The sequence below is a fragment of the Mustelus asterias genome, chromosome 15 (genome assembly GCF_964213995.1).
Source record: "Mustelus asterias chromosome 15, sMusAst1.hap1.1, whole genome shotgun sequence".
In the NCBI taxonomy this organism is placed as follows: Eukaryota; Metazoa; Chordata; class Chondrichthyes; order Carcharhiniformes; family Triakidae; genus Mustelus; species Mustelus asterias.
In genome coordinates, this window is record NC_135815.1 from 76,176,556 (window position 1) to 76,203,555 (window position 27,000).

A 27,000-nucleotide genomic window follows, 5' to 3' on the forward strand; every position below is an offset into this window, starting at 1 on the left:
CAGTGAGCGCTCTGCTCTGGGACAAAGTTCTAGCACTGGAGACCTGAATGTTTTGGAGTGAGAGCTTGTGTCCATGCATCCAATTTTTTTGGCAGCCAGGATGCATTTTGGGTGGTATAGTCTCATGCAAGTACCGAGCCACTAAAGGACTACAGGTGTCTTGATCGGTGGGCCGGGGGAGCGGAAACTGCACCAACAGTGAGGTTCGGGACAGCTGGAGTGTTGGACAGGGCCGAGAGGAAGCACATCTGGTCACCTTCATGGCCTTTCTAAACTCCTCCTCAGCAGTGTTAATCTCTAAGCCTCCCGGGCCCAGGGATGAGTGAGTGCTGAATGTGGAAAAATTGGCAACTGGCAAGACATGGACTAGTAGGATATAGAAAGGGTCAAAGATTGAGCAATCACAATTCGACATAGGAAAACATCAAGTGATAGAGTTTGGAATTAATCTGCCTGCCTCAGCTGCACCTATTTAAGGTGGTATTAGTAAGGATGCCCACCACACAGTCTTAGTGGAGACCACCTCCCACCATTGAGGATACCCCCATTGTGTTGTTACCACTATGCTAAATGGGATAGATTTCGAACAGATTTAGCAACTCAAAATTGAGCATCCATATAGAGCTTTGGGCCATCAGCATCAGAAGGAATTATAATCAGCTGCAGTCTGTAACCTCATGGCCAGCATATCCCCCACTCTACATTACCATCAAACCAGGGGGTCAATGTTTATTCAATAACATGTGCAGGAGAACATGCCAGGCACATAGCATACCTGAAAATGAACTACAACACAGGGCTACTGGCATGACAAACATTGGAAGCAATATGAAATAGAGTGATTTCACAACCAACGGATCATATCTAAGCTCTTCAGTCCTGTTACATCCAGTTGTCAATGGTAGTGGGCAATTAAACAACTAAACAGGAGGCAGAGGCTCCTCAAATATCCCCAATTTCAATAACAGGGGAGCCCAGCATTTCAGTATAGTTAAGGCTGAAACATTTGCAACCACCTAGAGCCAGAGTGCCAGGTGGATGATTCATCTTGACCTCCCCTTGAGGTCCCCAGCATTACAGATGTCAGTCTTCAGCCAATTGGATTCGCTCCATGTGATATCAAGAAATGGCTGAGGGTATTGGCACTGCAACGGCTATGGGCCTTGACAACATTCCAGCAATAGTAATGAAGACCTGTGCTCTAGAGCAAGCCACAGCCCTAGCTAAGTTGTTTCAGTATAGATACAAACCTGGCATCTACCTGGCAATGTGAAAAATTGCCCTGGTATGTGTTGTTCACAAAAAGCAAGGCAAATTCAGTCCATGCAATTACCACCTCAATTGTCTACTCTCCATCAGCAAAGTGATGGATGGCGTGCTGAACAGTGTTATCAAGCGGCACTTATTCAACAATAACCTGCTCGCAGATGAACACTTTGGATTTCACCAGGGTAACTCAGCTTCTGACCTCATTACAGCCTTAATCCAAATATGGGCAAAAGAGCTGAACTCAAGGCAAGGTGAGAGTGACTGCTCTGACATCAAGACAGCATTTGACCAAACGTGGCATCGCAGAGCCCTAGCAAAAAAGTTAATGAAAACAGGAGGAAACTCTCCATTGGTTGGTGTCCTGCTTAGCACCAAGGATGATGGTTGTGGTTATTGGAGGTTGCTCATCTCAGTACCCGGACATCATTGCAGGAGTTCCTCAGCGTAGTGTGCTAGCCCCAGCCATCTTCAGCTGCTTCATCAATGACCTTCCATCCATCATAATGTCAGAAGCAGGGATGTTCACTGATGATTGCACAGTGCTCAGTGCCAATTACAACTCTTCAGATACTGAAGTAATCCATCTCCATATGTAGCAGACCTGGACAATATTCGGGTTTGGGCTGGTAAGTGACAAGTAACATTCATGCCACACAAGTGGCAGGCAATGATCATCTTCAACAAGATCAAATCTAACCATTTCCGCAGACATTCCCATCCCTAAATTGCCCACACCCCTTGGACTGCAGCAGTTTCTTATAATTCAGGCCAGAAACTCCAAAGTGTTTTATGAAGCCCACCCGAATCACAAGTTTTGCACTTTGAATTTGGCGAGGATAAGCATGATATGTTTCACTTTAGGTATGATTCAAAGGGAGCCAGCCAAAACCAAAAAGCTCCACTAGGGAGCTTTTATCAAACAAAGCTTATTTAAGAATTTAGTTAACATGTATGGAAAGAAAATTAGCAATAACCTTTATCAATTACAAAAACAGCCACAATAATGTATAACCCTTAACAAATACATCTAAAATGTTCCAATCAAACAAAACTTCCCATAGACAAAAAAACCCTTTCCATAGGTTTAACACAGCAAAGACTAACGCTCACGTGATATTGGGATGGAGTCCTTTGGATGAATGCTGCAGTTCTCTTGAAGCACACACACATAAGCTTGGAGTCAGATCAGCTTCCCAGACCAGGGAGAAACTCTAGTCGAGCCACCAACAGCAGATTCTCTATTTATGGCGGCACAGTGGTTAGCACTGCTGCCTCACAGGGCCAGGGACCCGGGTTCAATTCGGCCTCTGGTCACTGTCAGTGTGGAGTTTGTACATTCTGCCCGTGCCTGCATGGGTTTCCTCCCACAGTCCAAAGATGTGCGGGTTAGGTTGATTGGCCATGCTAAATTGACCTTAGTGTCAGGGGATTGGCAGGGTAAATATTCAGGGCTACAAGAATAGGACCTGGGTGGGATTGTGGTCGGTGCAGACTCAATGGGCTGGATGGCCTCCTTCTGCACTGCAGGGATTCTTTGATACTCCATGAAGGCAAGAAGTCTTGATTTCAGCTAACCAGCAGAATTTCCAAAACCAGGGTGAGAGAAACACTTCCTTTCAGCTTGATGTCCCTTCTAAACTAAAAACTGCAGCCAGCCAAAACCAAAAATGAAACCTTAAATTCACTGGGAAGGAAAAAAACTGTCCAGAACCCATGACCTGCCATCAGCCCTACTCCTAACAATGCAGGGTCATAAAACATCCCAAAGTAAAAATAAACAAACCCCATTTAAGGAGCAATAAAAGGACTTCTCCAGCAATCTCGGCAATACTGACATAAGCTGAGGCTCTGAGAGCTACAGAGAACATGATTTTTTTAAAAATCTCTTAAAGGTACACTAACATCACAGGTTCAAGATGGCAGGTGCCCCCTCAAGGGCAATTAGGGATGGGTAATAAATGTTGGCCTCGTCAGGGATGCCTACACCCTGTGAATTACTTTTTTAAAAACCCACACAGAGACAGAGGCTGCTTGGCGTGGGGACAAATGTACATCCTGGCAGTTACATTAATTAGAAACTGAACTGGATCAGCCATTATAAATACTGTGGCCACAAAAGCATGTTAGAGGTTGTACTTTCTGCAGTGTGTAACTCATCTCCTAATTCCCCCAAGCCTGTCCACCATCTGAAAGGCACAAGTCAGTGGTAGAATTCTGTCCACTTGTCTGGATGAGTATAGCTCCAACACCACTCAAGAAGCTTGACACCATCCAGGATGAAGCAGCCCCATTGGCATACCATCCACCACCTAAAACGTTCACTTGCTTCACCACTGGTGCACAGTTGTATTAGTGTGTACCATCTACAAAATGCACTGCAGGAACTCACCAAGGCTCTTTCGACAGCACCTTCCAAACCTATGACCATTACCATCTCGAAGGGCAAGGGCAGCACCACCTGCAACTTCCAAGCCACACACCATCCTGACTTGGAACTACATCACCATTCCTTCACTGTGGCTGGATAAAAACCCTGGAACTCATTCCCTATCAGCACTGCAGTGGACCACCACATTTTCCAGGGCAATTGGGAATGGATAATAAATGCTGGCCTAGTCAGCAATGCCTACATTTGTGAACAAATAAACGTAACCCACACACACAGGCTGCTCAGTGTGGGATGCACGAACACACATCCTCCCCCTCCTCCCTCCCCAAAATCCTATGCACACACTGGACCAGGAGAGGATGAACCCAGGGGAGGATGCATAGTTGGTGTTTGTTAAATCCAATTCCTTAGCTCAGTCCCGGTCCCCTCCCCCCTTCCCTGGTGCAGAGGACTTGGTGCCTTGTCAGGCTCTCCTTACCTCTGCTTCTCAAGCGAAAAGACAAAAAATGTTGCTCAGCTGCTTTGGCACTTTTTAATGGTCATTTTTATTGATTATTCATTTTTTAAATTATTCATTTATTGCTTTGACACTGATTTCTTTTTTGTTTGTCAAGTTGTTTATATTTTCTTCATAATTGAATAGTTGGTTTTGAGTTTGATGTTGAATGGTGTGCTGCATCAGATCTCAGACAGCAGCTGCTGACTTTCTTGCTGGAGGAGAATGAGATGCTCCCAATAAAGCTGATTGCGGGAAGTGTTGGAAATGCTTGGCATGTCTGGCAACGTCTGTGTAGAGAGAAACAGAGTCAGCAACCTATCGTCAGATTTAGTGCAGATCGTGGAGCTGAAGTGTTGACTCTGTTTCTCTGTCCACAGCTACTGCCTATCCTGCTGAGTATTTCCAGCATTTTCTCTCTATATTTCAGATTTCTAGCATCTGCAGTAGTTTGCTCTCCTCGTACATGCTCCATGCTGGGCATTTGTAAATGTGGTTCATTTCAATTTAAAACAAAATAGTTATCGATCAATGCAATGTGCAATTTTCCTGTTAACAAAGGCCACTTGTATGGATAGAAATAGCACATTATTGCAGGTGATTTGGATGGTGCTACTTTACTGGAATTTAAACTTGTAAGTGAAACCAGGAGTCATGCACCAACCGAATATATTGCTGTTAGTTCAAGACATCCTCGTTGTACATAGGATTGTTGTTTGTGTTGCTTGTAAGAGGTTCAAGTCTTTTGGATGTTGTCCAGATATCGCATAGGGCCAAGTCCAGAGGAGCGGACTGATTGCATAATACGACTGACCATGGTTGTAAAGTGTAATGTACTAAAATCTGATCTTTTGATATTCTTTATAAATCGAAACATAGGGCGGAATTTTCTGATTATTTTTTCAAAGTGGTGTCTTGGGCAAAGAAAGCAGAGGACAGCCCACTGACAGCCTTATTGGCTATTCCCACCAAATGTTTAAACTCTCTGAAAAAGAAAAAAGAGGCGGGTCCCATGATATCGGACCCGATTTTACCATTGCGAACAGGCGCGCAAACGTGGTAAAGTCGGGCATGAGGCCATTAACGCGATCCGCGCCCGCGTCTGCGCAGATGCTCCAGACGCTCCAGCTTCTGAAGAGGTAAGTTCAGAGCTTCCAGCAGCTCTCTGAGTCAGATTGCAGGGGAGGAGGGGGGGGGGGGCAGAGGAAGGCCAGATCATTGTCTGATTGGTGAGGGGGAGGGGGGAGAGGGGATCATTCTCTGGGGAGAGGGGAGGCCCGATCATTCTCTTCGGGGGGGGGGGGGAGGCTAGATTATTCTTTGGGTGGGAGGCCTGATCATTCTCTGAGAGGGGGGGGCAGGCCAGATTATTCCCTGGGGGGATGGGGGGCGGAAGCCAGATGGATTTCTGGTGGGGGGGGTCAGGGGGGACTGCTGCCACTCTGCGGGCAATCGATGGGGGGGAAAGGGGGCAGGGGGTCGCGATCGGTCTGGGTAGTGGGGGGGGTGGCTGGATAAGGGGGACAGTTATATTGTGGGGGTGGGGTGATGTCTGTGGAGACCATCATTCCTGCTTTTCACTCCCGGGCCACTTTATCCGCTTTTTGCAGCCCGGGAGTGATGTGACAGGGGCACATTTTTCAATTTTTTTTTCTCACTGCGCATGCGCAGTTGAAGGCTCCGCTCGGAGCAGCAGTGTTTCAGAAGTGATAAGCCCCGCCCACAGCGCAATTCACACCCAGGAGTACGGGGCCGCCCGAGAACAGGTTTCCAAGTCGGATCTGAATTGCGCCCAGATTCAGCACTTAGAATGAAAATGGTAAAATTGGGCCCATCATGTTGCCAGCAGCCTAGGTTTTTAAAAGATAGGTTTTAGAGGTATGTGGCACAGTGCCAGAGTACTATTCAGGCATGACCCTCTCCTCCCTAGTGGTTGTATTTATCTGTACCCAGCGGGTTCTGAGCCAGTTCCCTGTTTGTCAAAATCCCGCCAAGGAGGGAATTCCCTATTTATCAGATGATACGGCAGAGTGGCGTGTTATGTATATGGTAATACATTATAATTGGGTTCTTATCACTGCATAGCAGGAACCCCAATACATCACTGGCTGGGGGTGGGGACAATTGAGCGGGGAAATTCTGCAGGTGTGAAAGCCATTTTGGGACATCCCTTCGATTCTCCACTCCCGTTGACATTCCCACTCACCAAAATCAGGGGTGGGAAATCCCCCTCAGAGAGTACAAAGGCCAAGTAGTAACAGCTCCAAAACAAAACAAGCATCAGGGCCCATGATTTCTCTGGCTGACCTTGGATCCCTGTACTAATTCAGGGAAGGACATCACATTGTTTTAAGTGGAAGAACAGCGTCTAATTCCATAAGTTTAGGGAGTTCTGAACCTCAGCTCTGAAAAGGAAGTTGCATCTTGCATAGCCTTGGATTGTGCTAAAGCACATTACAACCAGTGAATTACTTTGAAAGTGTCGTGACTGTTATAATGTAGGCAGTGCGGCATCAAATTTACACACAAGAGAAACCAAAGAATCTTTGTCACTGGAATCCTCTTGTGCATCTGTTGCAGTCAGCTGAAACATTAAGTCAGTACCCTAGATGATGGCCATGTCAATCATCCTCCCAGCAACAGATGAGAGGAGAGCAAGGCATCTCAAAAACCAGTAGCCAACGACAGTTGTAATTGTTTTAAGTTAATTGATTTACCTTCAATATGAATATTATCGCAGGTAATAATGGACCTTTTGCCCATTCCATTGCCAAACTTTCCTCAATCTTGATCAATTTTTAATCATTGTTCATCATTAATGTCAGATTTTGCTCTGTTAAAATTGCTTTTACTGGAAAGTTAGATTATCACTTTTCATTGCTACTGGCCTAAATTTTCCCCATTGGCTAAACATTTGAGAAGTTGGAACACTTAGCCTTTATACATATTAGGGTTTGGATAAAGGATGCTATTTATTATCCTGCCAGACTAATGTATCTTGTAGCTAGTATGGGTCATCTGTTCTTTAGATATAACTCACTTCCACATCAGGGAACTTCTTGCTTCAGTAACACTGAAGCATTAAGTCAGTACCCTGGGGGATGGCTATGTCAATCATCTTCCCAGCAACAGATAACAAGGCACCTCAAAATCCAGTAGCCAACAACAGCTGTAATTGTTTTGAGTTAGTTCTATACCTTCAATATGAATATTATCGCAGATAATAATGGATCCTTGCTTCAGTACAACTAACTGTTTTTCAGTAAATTGAATGTAAAAGAAAGAAGACGGAAAACTTAATGTTCTATAATGCCTTTCATGACCTGACTTCAGATTTCGCGAAGTGTTCACAGCCAATGATATAGAATCATAGAATCACTACAGTGCAGAAGGAGGCCATTCGACCCATCAAATCTGCATCTCCTATCTGACAGGGCATATTACTTAGGCCTTATCCCCATAACCCCATGTATTTACCCACTAATCCAATACACTTTTGGACACTAAAGCCAGTTTAGCTTGGCCAGTCCACCTAACCTGCACATTTTTGGACTGAACACTTCTGAACACTCATTGTTCTAATGTAGAGAAACCAATTCCAACAAGGTCCATGCACAGCATTGTTTTTATTGTTGGCTGAAGAATGAATATCAGCTAGAATACTCAGGAATATTCTTCTACAAAGCAATGCCATGGTGCGGAATGTTGTACCCTTCCACATGGAGAGTTGGGTATGATTTAATGGAGATCCCACTGCCTTCGCGCCTCCATCCCAATTCTGTGGCAGGAAGCCTGTGGATGTCCAATTGAAGCCCTTAAATTGGAAATTAGTGCCCACTTAAGGGCCTTATCCTGCTACTGTTACTATTAACTCAGCGGCGGGTGTGGGACTCATCATGTGGGGAGCACAACAAATAAACCTTAGTGCTTTTGCTTCTGGGTTCCTGGGTGGGTGGGTGGCATGGGTGGGAGAGTCCCCATTCAAAGGCACTCAAAGGCCTGATCAAGGGACCCTGCATTGGCAAGAGGAGGGCAGCTGAAAGCCACCCCCTGCTGCCTTGCTACTGACATCTCTCCCACCTCCCCCCCCCCCCCCCCCCACCCCCGCAGTTTCCCTTCCCCAACAATCCCTCACCATGTAGATGTGGCAACAGCTACTCCCTCTCTCATGGCACTGTTGAGTACAGAAGAGCTGCTTGCCAATGTCCTCAGGTCCATGATCCCAAGGGAAAGCTTGCCACTGGCCTGTCAAGTGCCTGGGTAATGCAAGATATGGCGGGCCTTTTCGAAAAGAGACTGTGCAGGGGTTTTGCCAGCTCTCAGCTGGCAGCTGAATCCCATTGCATCCACAGGTTTCCATGGTATCTATTACACCTGAAAAGTAAGATGGATCCTCATCTTATCCAGAAGCAGGAATTTGAATGACGGTTACAGCTCCTTAATTTTACTGAAAAAAATAATAAAATACAGTGATAGTTAGGAGTTTCTGTCCCTTGTGCACTTGCAAATAATTTACACATCTGGATTTTGTTGAATTCAATATGGGTTGTCACTGGATAAAAATGAAGATTTTTAAAATTGTGTTTTTTCAGGCAGAGGGAGAAGATAACCTTAAGAAGATGCAGCTGATGGAATTAGCGATACTGAATGGCACTTATAGAGATGCCAACATCAAATCACGTAAGGATACGAAAGGCTTCAAGAGCCTTATATGAGAACAGTGTAATGTGTCCAATGTTCAGCTTTCAGAAGGCCCCAGCCAAACTGGTGCTTTTTATATTGAGTACCTCCCAAGAGTTAAATAAAGTGCAACAGCTTACACTTCCAGAAGCTAAAACCCAGCAGAGTAAGCCAAGGTTGGCTTGAAATAAATTTCTGGGTTTGAAAGTAAAATGTCCAGCTCCTGCCCTTGCTAGGAATGCTCAGAAAAGTACTGAAATCTCACTGCAAAATGAAGTTGCAATCGACTAGCCTACAAAATGTAATTTGCTCCTTGAAATAAGTAACTAACTTGCATATTGAATTCTAAGGAATCGATGATTGCAGGATTATTGCACTTATCCTATGGACAACATGAAGTCGTACCGAACATCTTCTGATACTGTACCTGGACGGATTTGATCTTCCTGTCACAAAAATAAATCTCTCATTTTCAGTAAAATGTTGTATAACTAGGTAGGGTTAGTTAGTTCAGGTGGCTGGCATGTGGTTTAGAATAATGACAGCAGCGTGGGTTTGAGTCCCGTTCCGGCTGACCTTCTCACCCTGCTCCTGAGAGTGGAAGGCAAACCACCACTGATAAAAGCTGCCAAGAAGAGGGCTCAGGATGAAGCAACAGCAGACAATGAGCCAAGGATCTGCCTCAGGCAGAGCACACATGACGTGATATAACTCCTCCTAATTAATTTTTTTGTTATTTTCTGCAGGAATTCACTTGTTGGTTTTTGATTTGTTTGTTGGAGAAAAGGTTCTCACTGTTGCATAGATGTTTAATGGGCACAGAGTTCTTTGTTTAGCAATGGGTTATCGTGTCTGCTAATCCAGGGTCACTAATTCCCTTGTGAATGCCATTAAACATCAAAGATAAGAGTGCACTGGTGTCATCCATTTCAAGATTGTCACAACTTCAGACAGAAAAAACAAGACATCTCCACATAGAATTGAAAGAATACATTATAAACAATTTCAGGCACAGTCAAGTACGTTTAACTTTTGGGATTCAAATTGTATTTAAAAATTTTTTTGTCAAATTTTAATTTTATATGAGCCCTTTAATAAGATCAGATATTCAATATTAAAGAGGATAAATTTGTAAGGGCCCACTCCAGAAAGGTAGTTTTTCTAGACTGGATGCAGGTGCCAGATTCAGTCCTTTATAGCAAAGTTCTGCTTCAGGAGTTACATGAACATACAAAATAGGAGCAAACATACACCATTCAGCCCCTCAAGCCTGATCTGCCATTCAATAAGATCATGGCTGATCTGTTTGTGTTTCGAGTTCCACATTCCCATCAACCCCGATAACCTTTGATTCCCTTGCCTAACACAAATCTATCTGCTTCCTCCTCAAAAATATTCAATGACTGCCCTTCTACCGCCTTCTGAGGCAGAGTTCCAAAGTCGCACAACCCTCAGGAAAAAAAACTCCCCAATCTCTGCCCTATGAGATTCCTAATTTTAAAACAGTGCCCCCTATTTTTGGACTCACCCATAAAAGGAAATATCCCTTCCATGTTAACTGTGTCAAGACCATTCCAGAACTTGTACACTTCACCAAGTCACCCTTCACTCTTCTAAACTCCAGTAGAAACAAACCCAACTTGTCCAACTTCTTCTCATTGGATAACCCGCTCATACCAGATATGATTCAGCTAAATTTCCTCTGAACAACCTCCAAAGTATTTACTTCCTTCCTTAAATAAGGAGATCAAAACTACACACACGATTCAAAATATGGGGCCAAATTCTTCAACCTCCTCAGACAGCTGGCGGGAATCCCAATGCCCTGGTGAATGGGATATCGGCTGAAAATTGGGATTCCCAATGGGCGGGATTCACCACCACCCCACTCCCCAATGGCCCTGAACAGGTTCCCGCCGAGAGTGGGTGGCAACCTGACAATTATGCAAACCCGCTAATTTGAATGTCATTAGTGGGGTTGACAGCTATTTACCAGCCTCCCACCATTCACTCAGCCCACCAGTGGGAATGACACCAGGTGGGCTTTACAGTTACTACCCACAAGTGGGGACATGGCATGCTAGACCTCAAGGATCCAGGGGAGCACCACCAACCACTCAAAAAAGAGGGGCATCCTCCCCCTGCCCTCAACACTCAAATTATGGGTCATACACCACACAACCCATGCAGGCATGAGGGTGACCCAACCCCCCCCCCTCCCCCACTCACACAGCACCCCTTCCCCTCATAGATCATCCACTCAGCCTCCCCTTGGCAGTGCAAATAGTGCAATGCCCCCTGGCACTGACACCCTGGCCTGGCACCGTGGAGGCTTGAGGAGGTAGGTCTAGTTACCATTTGCCTCTCTGCTGCTGCCAGACTGCAGAGGAAGGGTCCTGAGGGTTGAGTGGGCTCAGGTGGGAGCACGGAGTTGACCTTACCACTCTCCGGTGGGATGGAGTGTTGTGGCTGGACTCCCCTTTCTAGCCCTGGCAGGCCTGAAGATCATTCCTGACATGGTGATTTCAGGCAGCCCTGTGATCAACATCTGCATTCTTGAAGTGGCCAGGTCACTTTCATCTCCATGCTCCCCTGGTCACCTGTCGGGTGTTTAAATCATTGCAGCACTCCATTCTGCAGCAGAGATTTTCCTTTTTCCCGGTCAGAAGCTGCGGGTGTGAGTAGACCCCTTTGAAGTCCTCTGACCGAGAGGAGATGTTAGTTTCAGTGGGGGAAAGGGGAGGTTTCCATTCTGCCTAGCTGTGCACACAGCTTTGGTTCGAAGTCTCTAGGCTTCCTAGCAAGTTGAATTCTTTGAAACCCTCCCCATTCCCTTGGAACCCTTTGATTTCTAACAAATAAACACAGGTGGCTGGAGCAGATCTCAATCAAGCTGTCAGTGGAATATTTTTCAAGGCATTGTGCACTGAATTTGTTGCAGCCTGGCAACTGCAGAGGGGAACATGATCATTGGATCTATCTCCTTGAGCCTCCTCGGGGTCCAAGGCACCAGGCTAGGGTGTCAGTTCCAGGGGACAGTGCACTGTTGGCTCTGCCAAGGTACATGGCCTGATGGATGGTTGAGTAGGAAGTCTGAGGAGGGTGGGGAAGGGGAAGGTGGCCTGAGTGAGGGGACTGAGGAGAAATGGGGCCTGTGTGGGGGTCTGAGGGGGAAGGGCACCTAAGTGGGGTATCTGAGGAAGAAAGAAGCCTGTATGGGTGGTCTGAGTGGGCAGGAGACTAAAGAGGGGGATGGGAGGGTCTGACAGGGAAGGGGGCTTGAGTGAGGGATCTGAAGGGGAAGGGGGCCTGAGTGGAGGTCTGAGAAAGAAGGGAGCCTATATGAATGGTCTGAGGAGGGAAGGAGATTGAATGGTGGGTTTGAGGGGGGAGGGAGCCTGCGTGAAAGGTTTGAAGGGGAAGGGGGCCTGAATGGGGGAATCTGAGGGGGAATGGGGCCTGTGTAGGGTTCTGAGTGGGTGGGGAGTTTGAGGGGGAGGGGGCCCTGAGTGCACGGTCTGAATGCGGGTTGGGGTTCGGGTCAGGTCAGCCTCATGCCTGCGTGGTGTGTGAGTGGAGTGTTACCTGTTATTTGTGAGTCAGTGGGGAAGATGCCTCTCTTCGGTGAGTGATTGGTCGTGCTCTCTTGGTCAGTGGGGAGGGTGCACGATTTCATTTTTTGTAGGAGGGGGACTTGTTCTCTGAACAGTGGGGCAGGCCGGTGAGTTGATTGAAATGAGCTTATTAGCATCTTTTAAGTTGGTGAATCCCAACTGAAAGACGCTGCCAACGCCAACGGGAAACACTGTTGTTTTGCCACCGATGTGGGCACTTTCCCACAAGACGGGAGAATCGGGCCCATGGTCTTACCAATGCCCTGTATAACAGAAACATAACATCCTTACTTTTATATTCAATTCTGCTCATATTAGAGAGCATTCCTTTGTGTGTATGTGCCAGTTCTCTGTTGGATGGAATCTAATCATATAGCACTGTCTGATTCACCAAGCAATAACTCCAGTAGTTTTTGAACTGCTACAAAGCAGAATATAGGGATATTGATGGAGACTGCATTGGCAATGACATCCATGGCTGCACATAGTGAATTTTAGAAAGTGGACTCTCCAGTACATATTGCCGAATGAAAGAAAGACTTGCATTTGTTTAGGGTCTATCATGATGTCAGGACTTGCCAAATTATCTTAAAACCAATTCTGTACTTTTAAAGAATTATCACTCTTGTAATGAAGGAAAGCTGGCAGCCATTTTGCCTTTTAGATGTTGGTTGAGGGATAAATATTGACCCGAGATAACATTTGACTAGAGCACTGGGGAGACTTCAACTGGTATTCTTTGAATTGTAGCATGGGGATTGGGGGTGGTGGATAAAAATGAAATATTGGATTTTGATTTCTGAATAATGAAAGCCCTTGGTAGTTTTCCAGGATAAAATGTGAATTGCTGTCTAAGCAAAGTTTCATTATACATTATGTGATGTGACTCTGATGTGTTAGTCCACTGCTTACTTTTATTTACAACTGGATTTTGAGTTTTTCAGTTTATGTTTTTAGTTGATGTGATTGAATTTGATTGGAAGTTGATTTGGTTTTTAGTTAAAGATGTGCTTCAATATTGCAAAGTATCACTGCTTGTACTAATGATTTCTTCTTCATTTTTCTTTCATTCCACCTGCTTTTTTGGCTTTTCTCCATTTCCCACTTTTCCTTTTCCTGACACACACTTCTGTCCGCACCTCCGCTATGAATTTCTTTCGCTTACTGTAGCTGCCCTTGCCTTTTCTCTTGCAGCGACAGCCCAAGCTCCACGGATCATTACTGGGCCCACATCGGTTCTGCCACCAGCTGCCTTGCGAGCCCCCACACCAGCTGGTCCAACTATTATGCCTCTAATTAGGCAAATACAAACAGCAACGGTCATGCCTAATGGATCGCCTCATCCGACTACATTAGTGCCTCCTGCACCTGAAGCTGGTCTAATCTATGCTCCCTACGACTACCCTTACACACTGGCACCAGCTACTTCCATCCTGGAGTATCCCATTGAGCCAAGCGGAGTTTTAGGTAAGGAACTTTATCAAGCATGACTGTTCCACTTCATGTTTAACATCCTGTTCACTATTAGAGTCAGTTAAGCCTCATTTAATTTTACTGAAGCTTGACTTTTAATTCATTGAATTTTAATTAATCATTTGAAATGACAGTCTAGCCTCTGATGAGAATCGTGTGTACTTTACAGCACCATTTGCAATTTTGTAATGCATTTAAGCTTCCGTTAAAAGTAAAACCGATCAGTTGTAAACTGTGCGCGCAATTATCTGTGCATAAAGCTATCTGAGACCTAAGCGCACACTCTTAATTATAACAAAAAGTATTACGGCAGAGACACCTTCTCTCTACAGCTGATTTATTCCAACAGGCCTTCATGCCATTAGTTGCCAATACTGAATAAGGTATAAAAAAGTTACATTGGACATTGCCTTTCGAAAACACTGGTAAGCTGCCTATTTCCTGCTTTTTCGCTTGGTTTTGTATAGCTAACACATCACAAGATAGTTCTGTAAATTTGAATTTTTTTACTGGCCCAGTCTTTTAATTGGAAAAAGTGGCAAGTGGCAAATATGATGAAACATGCAAAAAATAAAAAGTAATCAGGTTTTCAAGGAGGAGCAAAGTTACTATCATGGATATGTTTATTTCAAGCCCCTTTCTCTTAGCTGAAAAGATACAGTGTGTGTGTGTGGATATAATTATTTCAACCATGCCTACCATAATCCCCTCCCTCCCCACCTCACGAAATGCACCAACCCCATATTTTACCATAGAATATGACATTTTAATGTATTTGAGAATAAAAATAGTTTCACAGTTCTTCATGTTTTAGAAAGAAAATTGATAGGTAGAGATAAATTAATTCCTCTGTTGAAGAACTGCAAAACAAATGAATATAATTTTAAAATTGGAGCTGGTTGTTCATATATGAAGTTGAGAATAATTTCTTCGCACAAAGGGTAGGGAAAGTCTGAAACTCTGTCTCCCAAAATACTGCTGAGATTAAGCCAATTGAAAATCTTAAACTGAGTAATAGATTTTAATGATAGCTGTTAGGAAAGCTGTTAAAGGTTACAGCATCAAGATACGCAGATGGAGTTGAGTGTAGATCCACTACCATGTGATTGAATGGCAGAGCAAATTCGAGGGGTTGAATGGCCTCCTCCTGTTCCTAAGACCTTGTTGACTCCACTGTAATTAAATTTGAGAGGGTATTAAGTTTCAGTTCCTGCAATGATGCTTCAAATATTTCTCTGGTAATGACTAACCAAATGTTATGAATGGTGCAATTTAAATTTTGATGCAATTTCTTTCTCACTATTAAAATAGCACATCTTTTGATGTTGGGTCAGAGGGAGAATTTTCTGTTTATCATGTGGAAGAATTGTCATATCTTTTCCAAAGGTATCCATTAGTTGCTCGTCCACTCATTTCTGCTATAGGAAAAAGCCAAAGGCTACTGTACTAACAAGAACATTGCAAAAAAGGTGGACCTTCTGTCGAAAAGTGAACTGATTATCATCATTCACTCCAGTGGTCGTGAAAACTGAAACACTGTGGCGGCATTTCACAGGCATTCTCTGTGTGTACTGTGGGCCTTTAAGAAGATAAAAAATATTGACCGAATCATAGTTGATTTTCAGGAGCATCGAATGCCCAGGGCGACATTCAGGCTGCGAATCTCCCGAATTGGAACTATGTGCCCACGGCAGTGGGAAACTTACAGGGTTTCCCCTGGTGTTAGCATTGTCCATGAAGTGGGATTCTCCCGCCTGATAGATACTAATTTATTCATATTGGGAAACCTGTGGCTAGCCTCAGTGTTCTGAGACCAGGCTGCCATTTTTAAATGGCGACCCAATCTCCCTGCTCAGGATAATGGTTAAGCCCCGCCACCACACAGGCATGAGAGCGATCCCTCCAATGAATGAATCTCCCACACTCTGTGCATCACAGAGAGCGCTAACGAGCTTCATGATGCAAAGCTAGGGGCGGGGCCTATTCCCGCTGAAGAGGCTGGCAGCATAATGCTGAGCGGGCCACTGTGCATGTGCTGATCTGTCAGTGCTGAGATCAGCGCATGTGCACTGGCCCCGCACTGCCAACCTCCCTATTGATGGCCAGCACAGTGACCCCTCACACTGGCCAGTCCCAGCACCCCCCACCCCGATGGCCAGCCCCGACCAATCCCAAATGGAGAATTGCAGCAGGACCGCCCTACCCCCAGCCATCCTGCCCTTATCAGGCCCTGCCCCCTCTGGCCCCACCTCCTTGACACTGGCTGATGCCCAGTGGGCAGTGCCAAGGTGCCCCCTGGGCATTGTCACTTTGCCCCTTTGGCAGTGCCCAGGGGGCACCCCGCTTACCCCTGACCTTGGGGACCTCCATGGCCCCCTTTCACTCCAGCAGGGGCCGGGCCGCCAATTCCCCATTAATGGGGGAGCTGCTGTAAACCCCGTTGGAGTGAAAGACTCCTGACCGGGGGGGGCGGGGGGAGAGGTGCTAGAGGGCCCGGGCTTGCGAATGAAATGCAAATTGTGATTTAATTATTTTATCGGACCTTGGAAACCTGCAACCACCCCCCCAGTCACCAATCCCAATCCCAAATACAGAGTTGCGAGAATTGCTTTCCGAGATGTCAATTTCACACGGGACAGGGGTGGGGATGGGGGGGGGCACCCAGCCTGCCTAGCCATGCACCCAGCCCGCCTAGCCGTGCACCCAGCCTGCCTAGCCGTGCACCCAGCCCGCCTAGCCGTGCACCCAGCCCCCATGCACCCAGCCTGCCTAGCCGTGCACCCAGCCCGCCTAGCCGTGCACCCAGCCGCCTAGCCGTGCACCCAGCCCCAATGTATGCGCATCTTTTATTTGAAGTTGCTGCGGCTTCCCAGCAAGCACAAATTGGTGAAACCCTCTCCATTGCACTTGAAATCAACAAGTTCAACTGCAGTGCCTTGTAAAGGATTCAGCTGTCCGATCAAGGGATTCCTATCATCCTCCAGCCACCTGTGTTTATTTTTTTTTCCCTTCACTGTTGACTACACCTCAATTATCCAGGCTGCAATGTAGACAGAGTCTGATCCTGATTGACAGTTTGTGGTGTCACTCCCTCTTTGAAGTGGTTTTGCCTGGCACAAAACATATTTTCCTGCCAACTCCCAGTTCCCCAGGCGATCGTGATTTGCGATTGGGACTAGCGGGGAATGCTCTCCTCAGTTGTGAAGCTGACAATTGCTTATTTTCATCTGAATGCAGCAGTTTGTTAAACTACTGCGTGAAACATTTGACTCTGTTTTCTAATATCTTTTAGTTTTTCATTTTCTATGTGATAAGGAACCAAAAAGAAAGTGATTAAACATGTGATAATTTGGGAAAAATAGTTTAATTTGAGTATAAATGGTATATGGTGAAGATACAGATCCTTTATTTAAAAACAAGACCCTAAAAGCTGCAATGTCTTAATTTTGAAATTCTAGTCCTTGTTTTCAAAAGCCTCCATGATTTCACCCCTCTAACCCCATTTGGGCGGCACGGTAGCACAGTGGTTAGCACTGCTGCTTCACAACTCCAGGGTCCCGGGTTCGATTCCCGGCTCGGGTCACTGTCTGTGTGGAGTTTGCACATTCTCCTCGTGTCTGCGTGGGTTTCCTCCGGGTGCTCTGGTTTCCTCCCACAGTCCAAAGATGTGTGGGTTAGGTTGATTGGCCAGGTTAAAAATTGCCCCTTAGAGTCCTGGGATGTGGAGGTTAGAGGGATTAGCGGGTAAATATGTGGGGGTAGGGCCTGGGTGGGATTGTGGTCGGTGCAGACTCGATGGGCCGAATGGCCTCCTTCTGCACTGTAGGGTTTCTATGATTTCTATAACCTCCTCCAGCCGCACTACCGTCAGCTACCTACTCTTCTCTATTCTGATCTTTTGAGCATCTCTAATTTTAATCGCTCCACCTTTGGTGCCATGCCTTCACATTTGCCTAGGCCCTAAACTCTGGAATATTCTCTCTACACCTCTCCACCTCTCTATATCACGTCCCTCCTTTAAGATACGTCTTCAAATGCTGTCTTTGACCAAATATTTGGTCATCTGGCATATCTTCTTATTTGGCTTGGTGTCATTATTTTGTTTTATGGTGGTCCTGAGAAGTGCCTTGGGACGGCTTATTACATTAAAGGCCATATATAAATATTTGTTGTCCGTAACTTGTTGACCAGAATGGGTGTGTGATTTTAAATATGTGGTTTATGCAAAAATGGGCTCCAAACTGGTCAAGAGATATGGTCTAGACAAAAGTAAAGCACTGCACAAACTTCTTATTGGTTATAATTGAATTCCTTTTAGGGAAACCAATCCAAAATACAGCATATAATTAGCTAAGCAGTTCAGAATGTTGTATCATTGCTTCCACTATAATCAACACAGATTTGCTAATATCTTTGTAGAATGTAATGTAAAACTATTTTGCTTATTACTCAAGGCGCCCTTCATATAGTTTCATGGAAAATTATTTTCAGGTCTATGGTCTAGTGGAATTGCTAGTGGTGGAGGCATTAAGAAAAAATGAGGGAGCAAAATAGAATGGAGAAAAGTCAACCTTTTATTTTAATTATTTACATTTTCTCCCCCCCTCCACTTTCTTCCTCAGTGAAGGCATTCATTTCTGTTGCCACATCCCACCACAGTTTCCGAACATGACAATCCTCCATCTATGAATCAGGATAGTAAATGTTGTTTGACTAGGGGGAAAGGGGTATATCAGTGCTAATCCTAACTTTCTTTGACGAGAAACTTTGAAGCCAACTGTAGGGTTCATGCTCTTTTCTCATCTGAACACAATTAATTCATCACAGACTGGGACTCAAACTTAGGATTTTCTACTCTGTGACTCAGTTATTTGAAAAAGATTTTGAGGTGAGCCATCAGGAGAGTTACATTTGATGGTGTTTAATATTAAAGATGAAATGTTAAATTTTTAAAAGATAAATGATTAGGAGCTTGTTATGGACTGGGTGAATTTTGAAGGGTTTTAATGATTCCCCTAAAATTAAGTTCTATGGATTTCTGTTTTAATTATTCATTCTCAAGATATTGGCATGGTTGGCAAGACCAACATTTATTGTCTATCCCAAGTTGCCCTGAGAAGGTGTTGGTGCTTACCAACTTTGTAGCAATACTACTTGCCAAGCCCCTTCGAATGGCAGTCACCCACCTTGGTTTGGGACTGGAGTCATACTGATGCCGGACTAGGAAGAACGGCAGATTTGTTTCCCGAAAGGACATTAGTAGACCAATTTTCTTTTAAGACAATCTGAAAGCTGCTTTCGAGAAGAAATTAGGCATGGTTCTTGGGGCTAAAGGGATCAAGGGATATTGGGGGGAGGGGGGGGATCAGGATATCGAAATTGATGATCTGCCATGATCAAAACAAATGGCAGAGCAGGCACGAAGGGCCGAATGGCCTACTCCAGCTTCTAGTTTCTATGCTTTATAACTTTTATATTTTGCTGACACAAGCCTTTGATTTCCAGATTTTTTAAAAATTCAAATTTCCAAACTGTCATGGTAGGATTTGAACTCTTGTTCCCTGCATCATTAGTCCAGGTTTCTTGCAATTTGTTCATTGTGTTGCAACTTTATGACACACTCTCGGAGTTAGTCTTTACATATTTTGAGCTTGATGTAGTCAAGCTAACAGTCCAAACAAAATATGAAAAATTAAATCTACTTGGTGTGTTTGAAATCTTTGAAGCCATTTGACCTTCATGGCATTGCTGCTGCATGAAGCACAAATAGGAAAAAACAAGCACACATGAACGTATAGGTGACTTTGGGGGCCAGGAGTTTATTTTTCAATAGTGGAAGACAGCTTATTGATTTAGGCAAATGCGTTAATTCTGTCTGAAGAGACCAGGGACACCAACATCCTTCTTTATCAGTATCTGTTCACCAAGATGCACAACAACAAAAAGAAAATACATTGTCTATATCAAAGGACGAGGCACCTTGGTATGCTTCATTACTTAAGTGCTTTTCTTTGAGAATTATTTGAGATTCACCAGCAACTGAGCTAATATTCTGCCCACATTAAAATCATGGTTGCATTCAATCTCAACCAGCTGATCCAGATCATTTTGAACCAGGTATTTCCTTTTTCTTTTCAAATTCCTTCTATATAGACAAAAATACTCAATTATGTATCGAGATTAACTGTCTGAAAATTTCAGAATAACATCCTGGCAGCTAATATCCTGAAAAACAGAACTCATCTTCTGCATCTTTGATGCGCACTGATATATTGAAAACTGGCAGTTAAGTTTAGACAAAATAGGACCCCATTTATAACAATGTTCTAAAGTGATTAACGGATAAAGCTCTTGAGGAATACAAAGATAACAAGAGCGAGCTTAAGTAGGGACTTGGGAGGGGAAAAAGGGGCCATGAAGTGTCCTTGGCAGGCAGGATTAAGGAAAATTCCAAGGTTTTTTATGTGTATATAAGGAGGAAGAGGGTAGCTAAGGAAAGGGTAGGTCCACTCAAAGACATTGGAGGGAATTTGTGTGTGGAGCCAGATGAGGTGGGTGAGGTCCTTAACGAGTTCTTTGCATCAATATTCACAAAGGAGAAGGATGATGAGTGTAGCAAGGAGGATGTTGACATTCTAGGACATGTTGAGATAAAAAGGGAAGAGGTATTGGAAGTTTTGAAAAAACATTAAGGTGGACAAGTCCCCAGAGCCAGATAGGGTCGATCCCAGAATACTGAGAGAGGTGAGGGAAGATGTTGCTAAGGCCTTGGCCAAAAGCTTTTTATCCTCTTTAGCCACAGGTGTGGTACCAGAGGATTGGAGAGTAGCTAACATTGTTCCACTGTTTAAGAAGCGCAGAAGAGACAGTCTGGGAAATTACAAGCTTATGAGTCTTACATCAGTAGTGGGGAAATTATTGGAGAAGATTCTTAGGGACAAGATGTACTCACATCTGGAAGAGAATAGGCCTATTAATGATAGGCAGCATGGTTTTGTGAAGGGGAGATTGTGTCGCACAAACTTGATTGAGCTCTTTGAGGAAGTGACAAGAAAAATGGACCAGGGCAGGGCAGTGGATGTTGTATACATGGACTTTAGTAACGCCTTCAATAAGGTTCCTCGTGGCAGACTGATATAGAAGGTGAAGTCATATGGGATCCGAGGTGAGCTGGTAAAATGGATACAAAATTGGCTTGAACATAGAAAGCAGAGAGTAGCGGAAGGGTACTTTTCTAACTGGAGGTCTGTGACAAGCGGTGTTCCACAAGGATCAGTGCTGGGGCCTCTGCTGTTTGTAATATATATGAATGATTTGGAGGAAAATGTAGGTGGTCTGATTAGTAAATTTGCAGATGATACAACAATTGGGGGAGTAGTGGATAGTGAGGAGGCCTATCCGAGGATATAGGATATAAATTGGCTGGAGATCTGGGCCAAAAGGTGGCAGATGGAATTTAACCCGGACAAATGTGAGGTGATGCGATTTGGAAGATCTACTGCAGAAGGAAAGTATACAGTAAATGGTAGAGCCCTTAGAAATATTAGCATACTGAGGGATCTAGGTGTGCAGATACACAGTTCCCTGAAGGTGGCAACTCAGGTGGACAAGGTGGTCAAGAAGGCATTTGGCATATTGGGCTTCATTGGTCGGGGTGTTGAGTATAGGAATTGGAAAAACATGTTGCAGCTGTATAAGACTTTGGTTAGGCCGCATTTGGAGTATTGTGTACAATTCTGGTCACCACACTATCGGAAAGATGTTGATGCATTGGAAAGGGTGCAGAAGAGAATTACCAGGATGTTGCCTGGTTTGGAGGATATGGACTATGAAGAAAACTTAAACAAATTTGAATTGCTTTCATTGGAGCGTCGGAGGATACGGGGGTACCTGATAGAGCTTTACAAGATTATGACAGGCTTGGATAGAGTGGATAGGCAGAGTCTCTTTCCCAGGGTCAAAGGGTCAAATACTCAAGGCATAGGTTGAAAGTGAGAGGGGGAAAGTTTAAAAGAGATGTAAGGGGCAAGTTTTTCACACACAGGGTGGTGAATGCCTGGAATGCGCTGCCGGAGGAGGTGGTGGAAGCAGATTCTGTAACAACGTTTAAGAGACATCTTGATAGATGCATGAATAGGCAGGGAATAGAGGGATATGGACCACATAGAGGCAAGAAAATATTAGATAAAGGAGTCATCTGTGTCAGCAGAGACTTGGTGGGCTGAAGGGTCTGCTTCTGTGCTGTACTGTTCTTTGTGAAGTGCAGTAAACTATAAAAGGGAATTTGTTGTTTTCATAATGTGTTTTCTGCTGGCAAGAGAGCCATTAAAGTACACCTTGCATCAGAAGACTGCTTCACTTTGGAGCATTGTATAAAGGGGATCGGGGAGCATCTTTAAAATTTCTTGTGCCTGCCATGTACATCAAGTGTCGTGATCATTGAGTTGTTGGTAAATTTTCTTCCTTAACAAGGCAAATGACCAAAAGATTAGCCAGACAGGAAGATTTTAAAAGGTGCCTTAAAGGAGTAAAGGTGGAGAGGTTCCAAGAAGAAATTCCTGAACTTCAGACCTTGGCATCTGAAGGCATGGCCACCGACGGTGGAGGGTTTATAATTGGGGATGTGTTAGAGATCAGAATTGGAGGAATGCAAATATCTTGGAGATTAGAGTTGGGGAAGAGCAAGACGTTGGGCAATTGAAAATGAGGGTGAGAATTTTAAAATCGATACATTGCTTAACTGGGAGCGAATGTCGATCAGTAAGCACAGGTTTGATGGATGAACAGGACTTGGTGTGAGTAAGGACATAGGTGGCAGAATTTTGGATGACTTTGAGTTTACAGAAGGTAGACATGGGAGACTAGAAAGTAATACATTGGTTGAGTAACAAAGGCATGAATGGGGATTTCAGCAGGCGACAAGCTGAGGCAGCAGCAGAGTTGGGTGATATTATGGGGTGGTAATAGGTGGTCATAGTGACGGCGAGGATATGTGGTCAGAAGTTCAACTCAGGATTAAATGTGATATCAAAGTTGAGAATGGTCAGTTCTGAAGGGTTATCCAGACTCGAAACGCTGGCTCTTCTCTCTCCCGATGTGGAGATGCCGGCGTTGGACTGGGGTAAACACAGTAAGAAGTTTAACAACACCAGATTAAAGTCCAACAGGTTTATTTGGTAACAAAAGTCACAAACTTACGGAGCCTTAAGCCCCTTCTTCAGGTGAGTGGGAATCCTGTTCACAAACAGGGCATATAAATTCACAAACTCAATTTACAGAATAATGGTTGGAATGCGAATACTTAGAGCTAATCAAGTCTTTAAGATACAAACAATGTGAGTGGAGAGAGCATTAAGACAGGTTAAAGAGATAGAGATGTGTATTGTCTCCAGACAGGACAGCCAGTGAGACTCTGCAGGTCCAGGCAAGCTGTGGGGATTACAGATAGTGTGACATGAACCCAATATCCGAGTTGAGGCCGTCCTCATGTGTGCGGAACTTGGCTATCAGTTTCTGTTCAGCGACTCTGCGCCGTCACAGGAAAGGATGTCCCGAGGCATGGTACATTGGGGAAACCATGCAGACGCTGCGACAACGAATGAATGAACACCGCTCGACAATCACCAGGCAAGACTGTTCTCTTCCTGTTGGGGAGCACTTCAGCGGTCACGGGCATTCGGCCTCTGATATTCGGGTAAGCGTTCTCCAAGGTGGCCTTCACGACACACGACGGCGCAGAGTCGCTGAGCAGAAACTGATAGCCAAGTAAATTGAGTTTGTGTCTTTATATGCCCTGTTTGTGAACAGGATTCCCACTCACCTGAAGAAGGGGCTTAAGGCTCCGAAAGCTTGTGTGGCTTTTGCTACCAAATAAACCTGTTGGACTTTAACCTGGTGTTGTTAAACTTCTTACTGTGTCTATTCTCTCCCCACAGATGCTGTCAGACCTGCTGAGATTTTCTCGCATTTTCAGTTTTTGTTGTTGAGAATGTTCGGGTTCAACTTCATTCAGTCACCAGGGAGGGGGAGGGAGTCAATGGTTAGAGAACATGGCTTTCTTATTCTTGGTATTTAATTGGATAAATTTCTGCTAATCCAGAACCTGATATCAGCTAAACAGCCTGGCAGTTTAGAGACAATGGAGGGATGAATAATGGTGAGTTTGGGGATTAACAGGAAGGCAAGCATAGGTACTTATTTTTGGTTATCTTGAGCGGAAGAGACAGGACAGCAGGACAATCACATGCTCTTTTCAGAATTCAATGTGCTATGGGGCATCTGAAAAGGAGGTCTATTTCTGAGGAGTGGGAAAGGGTGTTTTTAAATTCATTTGGCTGCATCAGCCAAGCTGAACCTCAGACAGAACTTCGTGCTAGCTGGAGTGCATTTGAAGAGTTGCAAGTTGTTGGTTAGTGTTGATAGTAAAATAAACTATGATGCCTTTTGGGGAATTTCTTTCTCCATAGATTTCACTCTTAAGTCGTGTCTGATCACTAACATGTTCACAATACACATTGTGTGTGATGAGCTGTGATTAAACTTCCAGATAAATACAATTTCCATTGTTGCAGCTTTCTTTTAGATGAGGGATAAAATAATACTTGTAAATACCATAATTATGGATAGCTCCTTAGTAACCAGGATAGAAGAACAAGAGGCAGAAGAACATGTCAGAAAAAAGCCTGTATTGAAATTGTGTTTTTACTCCTATGTAATTAGACTTGACACTTGTAATAAGGTGAATAATCTTGCAGCACATACACTAAGAAGAGCCTGTCATGGAAAATGCAAAGACTTCAAATTTTGCTCTATTAGCTATTCTTTGAGTAAAAAAAGAAACCACATTTCTTTTTCAACTTTCCAAGCACAGAAACATGACATTTTTTAAAATAAAGCTTTGCAGGAATACAGTTTGACCTTTATAGATAAATGTTTTAATTCTAATGTAAGATATATCAAAAGAGGATTTTGCTAGGAAAAGGGAAATACTTTGGTAGGTGACTTGGTATCTCTGCAGCTACTGATATGGCTATCTGGGCCACTGTGAGAAGAATGCTAAATCCTAATGGCTGGAAGGGGGGGCTGGTGCGGACATTGCACTGGAGTGACCATCCATGTTGTCGTCATCTTGAATTCTCTGCCCAAAGGCAGGTCGGACCCACAGCATCATAACCTTCAGCATGGGTAGGTCAGGAATGCAGGTCTCAAATCTACCCCAGCTGGAATAGGAATTGACCCCTGTGCTGTTGGTGCCAACCTGATCCACACTGTCCATCCAGCCAACCTTCCCCCTCCCCCCCCCCCAAAGAGTCCAAGTTACTATGGTAACGTATATCATGAATGCGTAACCTGAAGCTATGGATAGTGATGGTTTGGGCTGCAATCTCTTTCCATCACATTACTGACCAAGAATCCCCCCCCAGCATATGTTAGAAGGATTTGCAGCTGCTGGATCAGAGGCAGGCATGCTACCCACTGCATCACAAGACCTCCTCCATGCCGCATAAAAGTGAAAATAAAATCTGTACTAGTTATTTTAAATAACCTTTTTGTTCTTTTCTAATTTACTATTTGTAAATTATTTTTGTGTTATATATAGTTTCTTGGAAATGAACAACAGGCTAAATTCTTAGGCTGCAATCCATAGAGAAGGAAGCCATGCAGTTCCTTATGGCTGCACCAGATCTCTCTCAATCCAAAACTAATCTCACAACCCTGATCTTTCTTGATAGCCGTGTTTCTTCCTCCTTTACAAATATTTATTCATTTTCCCCCGTGAAAATTGCAATTGCTTCTGTCTCAGCCAATCCGTGACAAATGTACAATGCTGTGACAACTCCATTCGGAAACAATGTTCTCTTATAGTAACAATTTTAAATTGATGACCTATTTTCTTCAAAGCAGTATTTCCCAATTCACATGGTCAAACTTCTTCACGACTTCAAAAAAGTTAAATTCACTCTCTTCCTTCCCTATTCTAGTGGAATTATGGTGAAACATGTAGATTGCAGGCACCAGGGGGTTGACATCAACTATCATTTTTTTGTAGTTGTCCTTGTGTTCAAAATGGTTATTGTATGTATAGTGCTCTTTCTATTACTTTTAAAAGTCTAAAGATCTAGAAGGACTAACTGAGGTTATTGACAACACCTAATCAGCTACAAAAATGCTAATAACTGAAGATTGGAAAGAGATATAACACCAAAGGTGATGTGTCAAGTATAATGCATGCACAGTGGAATCTGTGCCTAATGATACTCTCAGACAATGGACAACCGTATGGGTCTGCTAGGATTGTCAATTTATTGACTGTATTCCTCAAGGTTTGATACGTGAGCCCTGACCATTTGGTGTCTGATCACTCCCCAAAGCCAAAGCTGCCCAAAGACATATATCCAATGTCAGAAGCAGAGAAAGTAGATGATGACAGGGTCAGAAGGAGAACAGTTGCCAGCAGCTGCTGACAAAGTGCTTGGATGTGGTGTTGGGAAAGAAAGGATGGCGGCTCTTGCTATTTTGCACACACTCCTGAATTGAGGAGACTGGCGAGGCCAGCACATACCGGTGTGCACAAGGCAGCAAGGGTTTTATGAAAATGGAGAGTTACCCATGCCACAAATACTGTGTCTTTCACCAAGTACACTGCTGCTTTGCAATGACCTGCATAAGCTGACCTCAGAAAAGTGATAGATTCAGGAGCATTCAGGGCAAAAAGGAAGCAAGCTGCAAAGGGGAAACATCAGTGGCCCCACTCTAAGTTGAAAAGATTGTATTAATAGAACCATTCAGTTCAAGTCACAATACGCCATTTTGACACTAAACATGCTGCTGGTCAGACCACATATCGAATACTGATGCCTCATGGTGGGTGATGCAGGCCAGGATTTTCCATGCCTGTCGTGGTGGGACCCGCCGTGGGAGATTTCGTAACTCAGCTAGAAGCCCATTGACTTTGTGGGACTGGGCGATTTCAGTGGGTGGGGGGCCGGAAGGTCCTCCCTATAACAGCCTTTAAAAACATCCAGAGGAGAAGTACAAGAGTGATTCCCAGTTTAAAGAACTTCAGCTTCAGCTTGGTC

At 44.3% G+C, this 27,000-nt stretch overlaps 1 protein-coding gene across 8 annotated transcripts in view; it reads left to right on the plus strand.

Annotated features, from left to right (window-relative positions):
• The window catches only part of qkib (QKI, KH domain containing, RNA binding b), a 568,349-nt gene that overhangs the window by 528,077 nt on the left and 13,272 nt on the right, over positions 1 to 27,000 (plus strand). For 5 of the 8 annotated variants that reach the window (XR_013499671.1, XR_013499672.1, XM_078230145.1 and 2 more), the window contains exons 5-7: positions 8,747 to 8,834; positions 13,619 to 13,915; positions 14,271 to 14,346. Coding sequence is in view for 6 of the 8 variants with exons in the window: in XM_078230145.1 (XP_078086271.1) it covers positions 8,747 to 8,834; positions 13,619 to 13,915; positions 14,271 to 14,299 (414 nt within the window). In the remaining 2 variants the exon portion in view is untranslated. The remainder of the gene's footprint in view (positions 1 to 8,746; positions 8,835 to 13,618; positions 13,916 to 14,270; positions 14,347 to 27,000) is intronic. The other 3 variants (XM_078230140.1, XM_078230143.1, XM_078230139.1) reach the window with 1 other exon arrangement.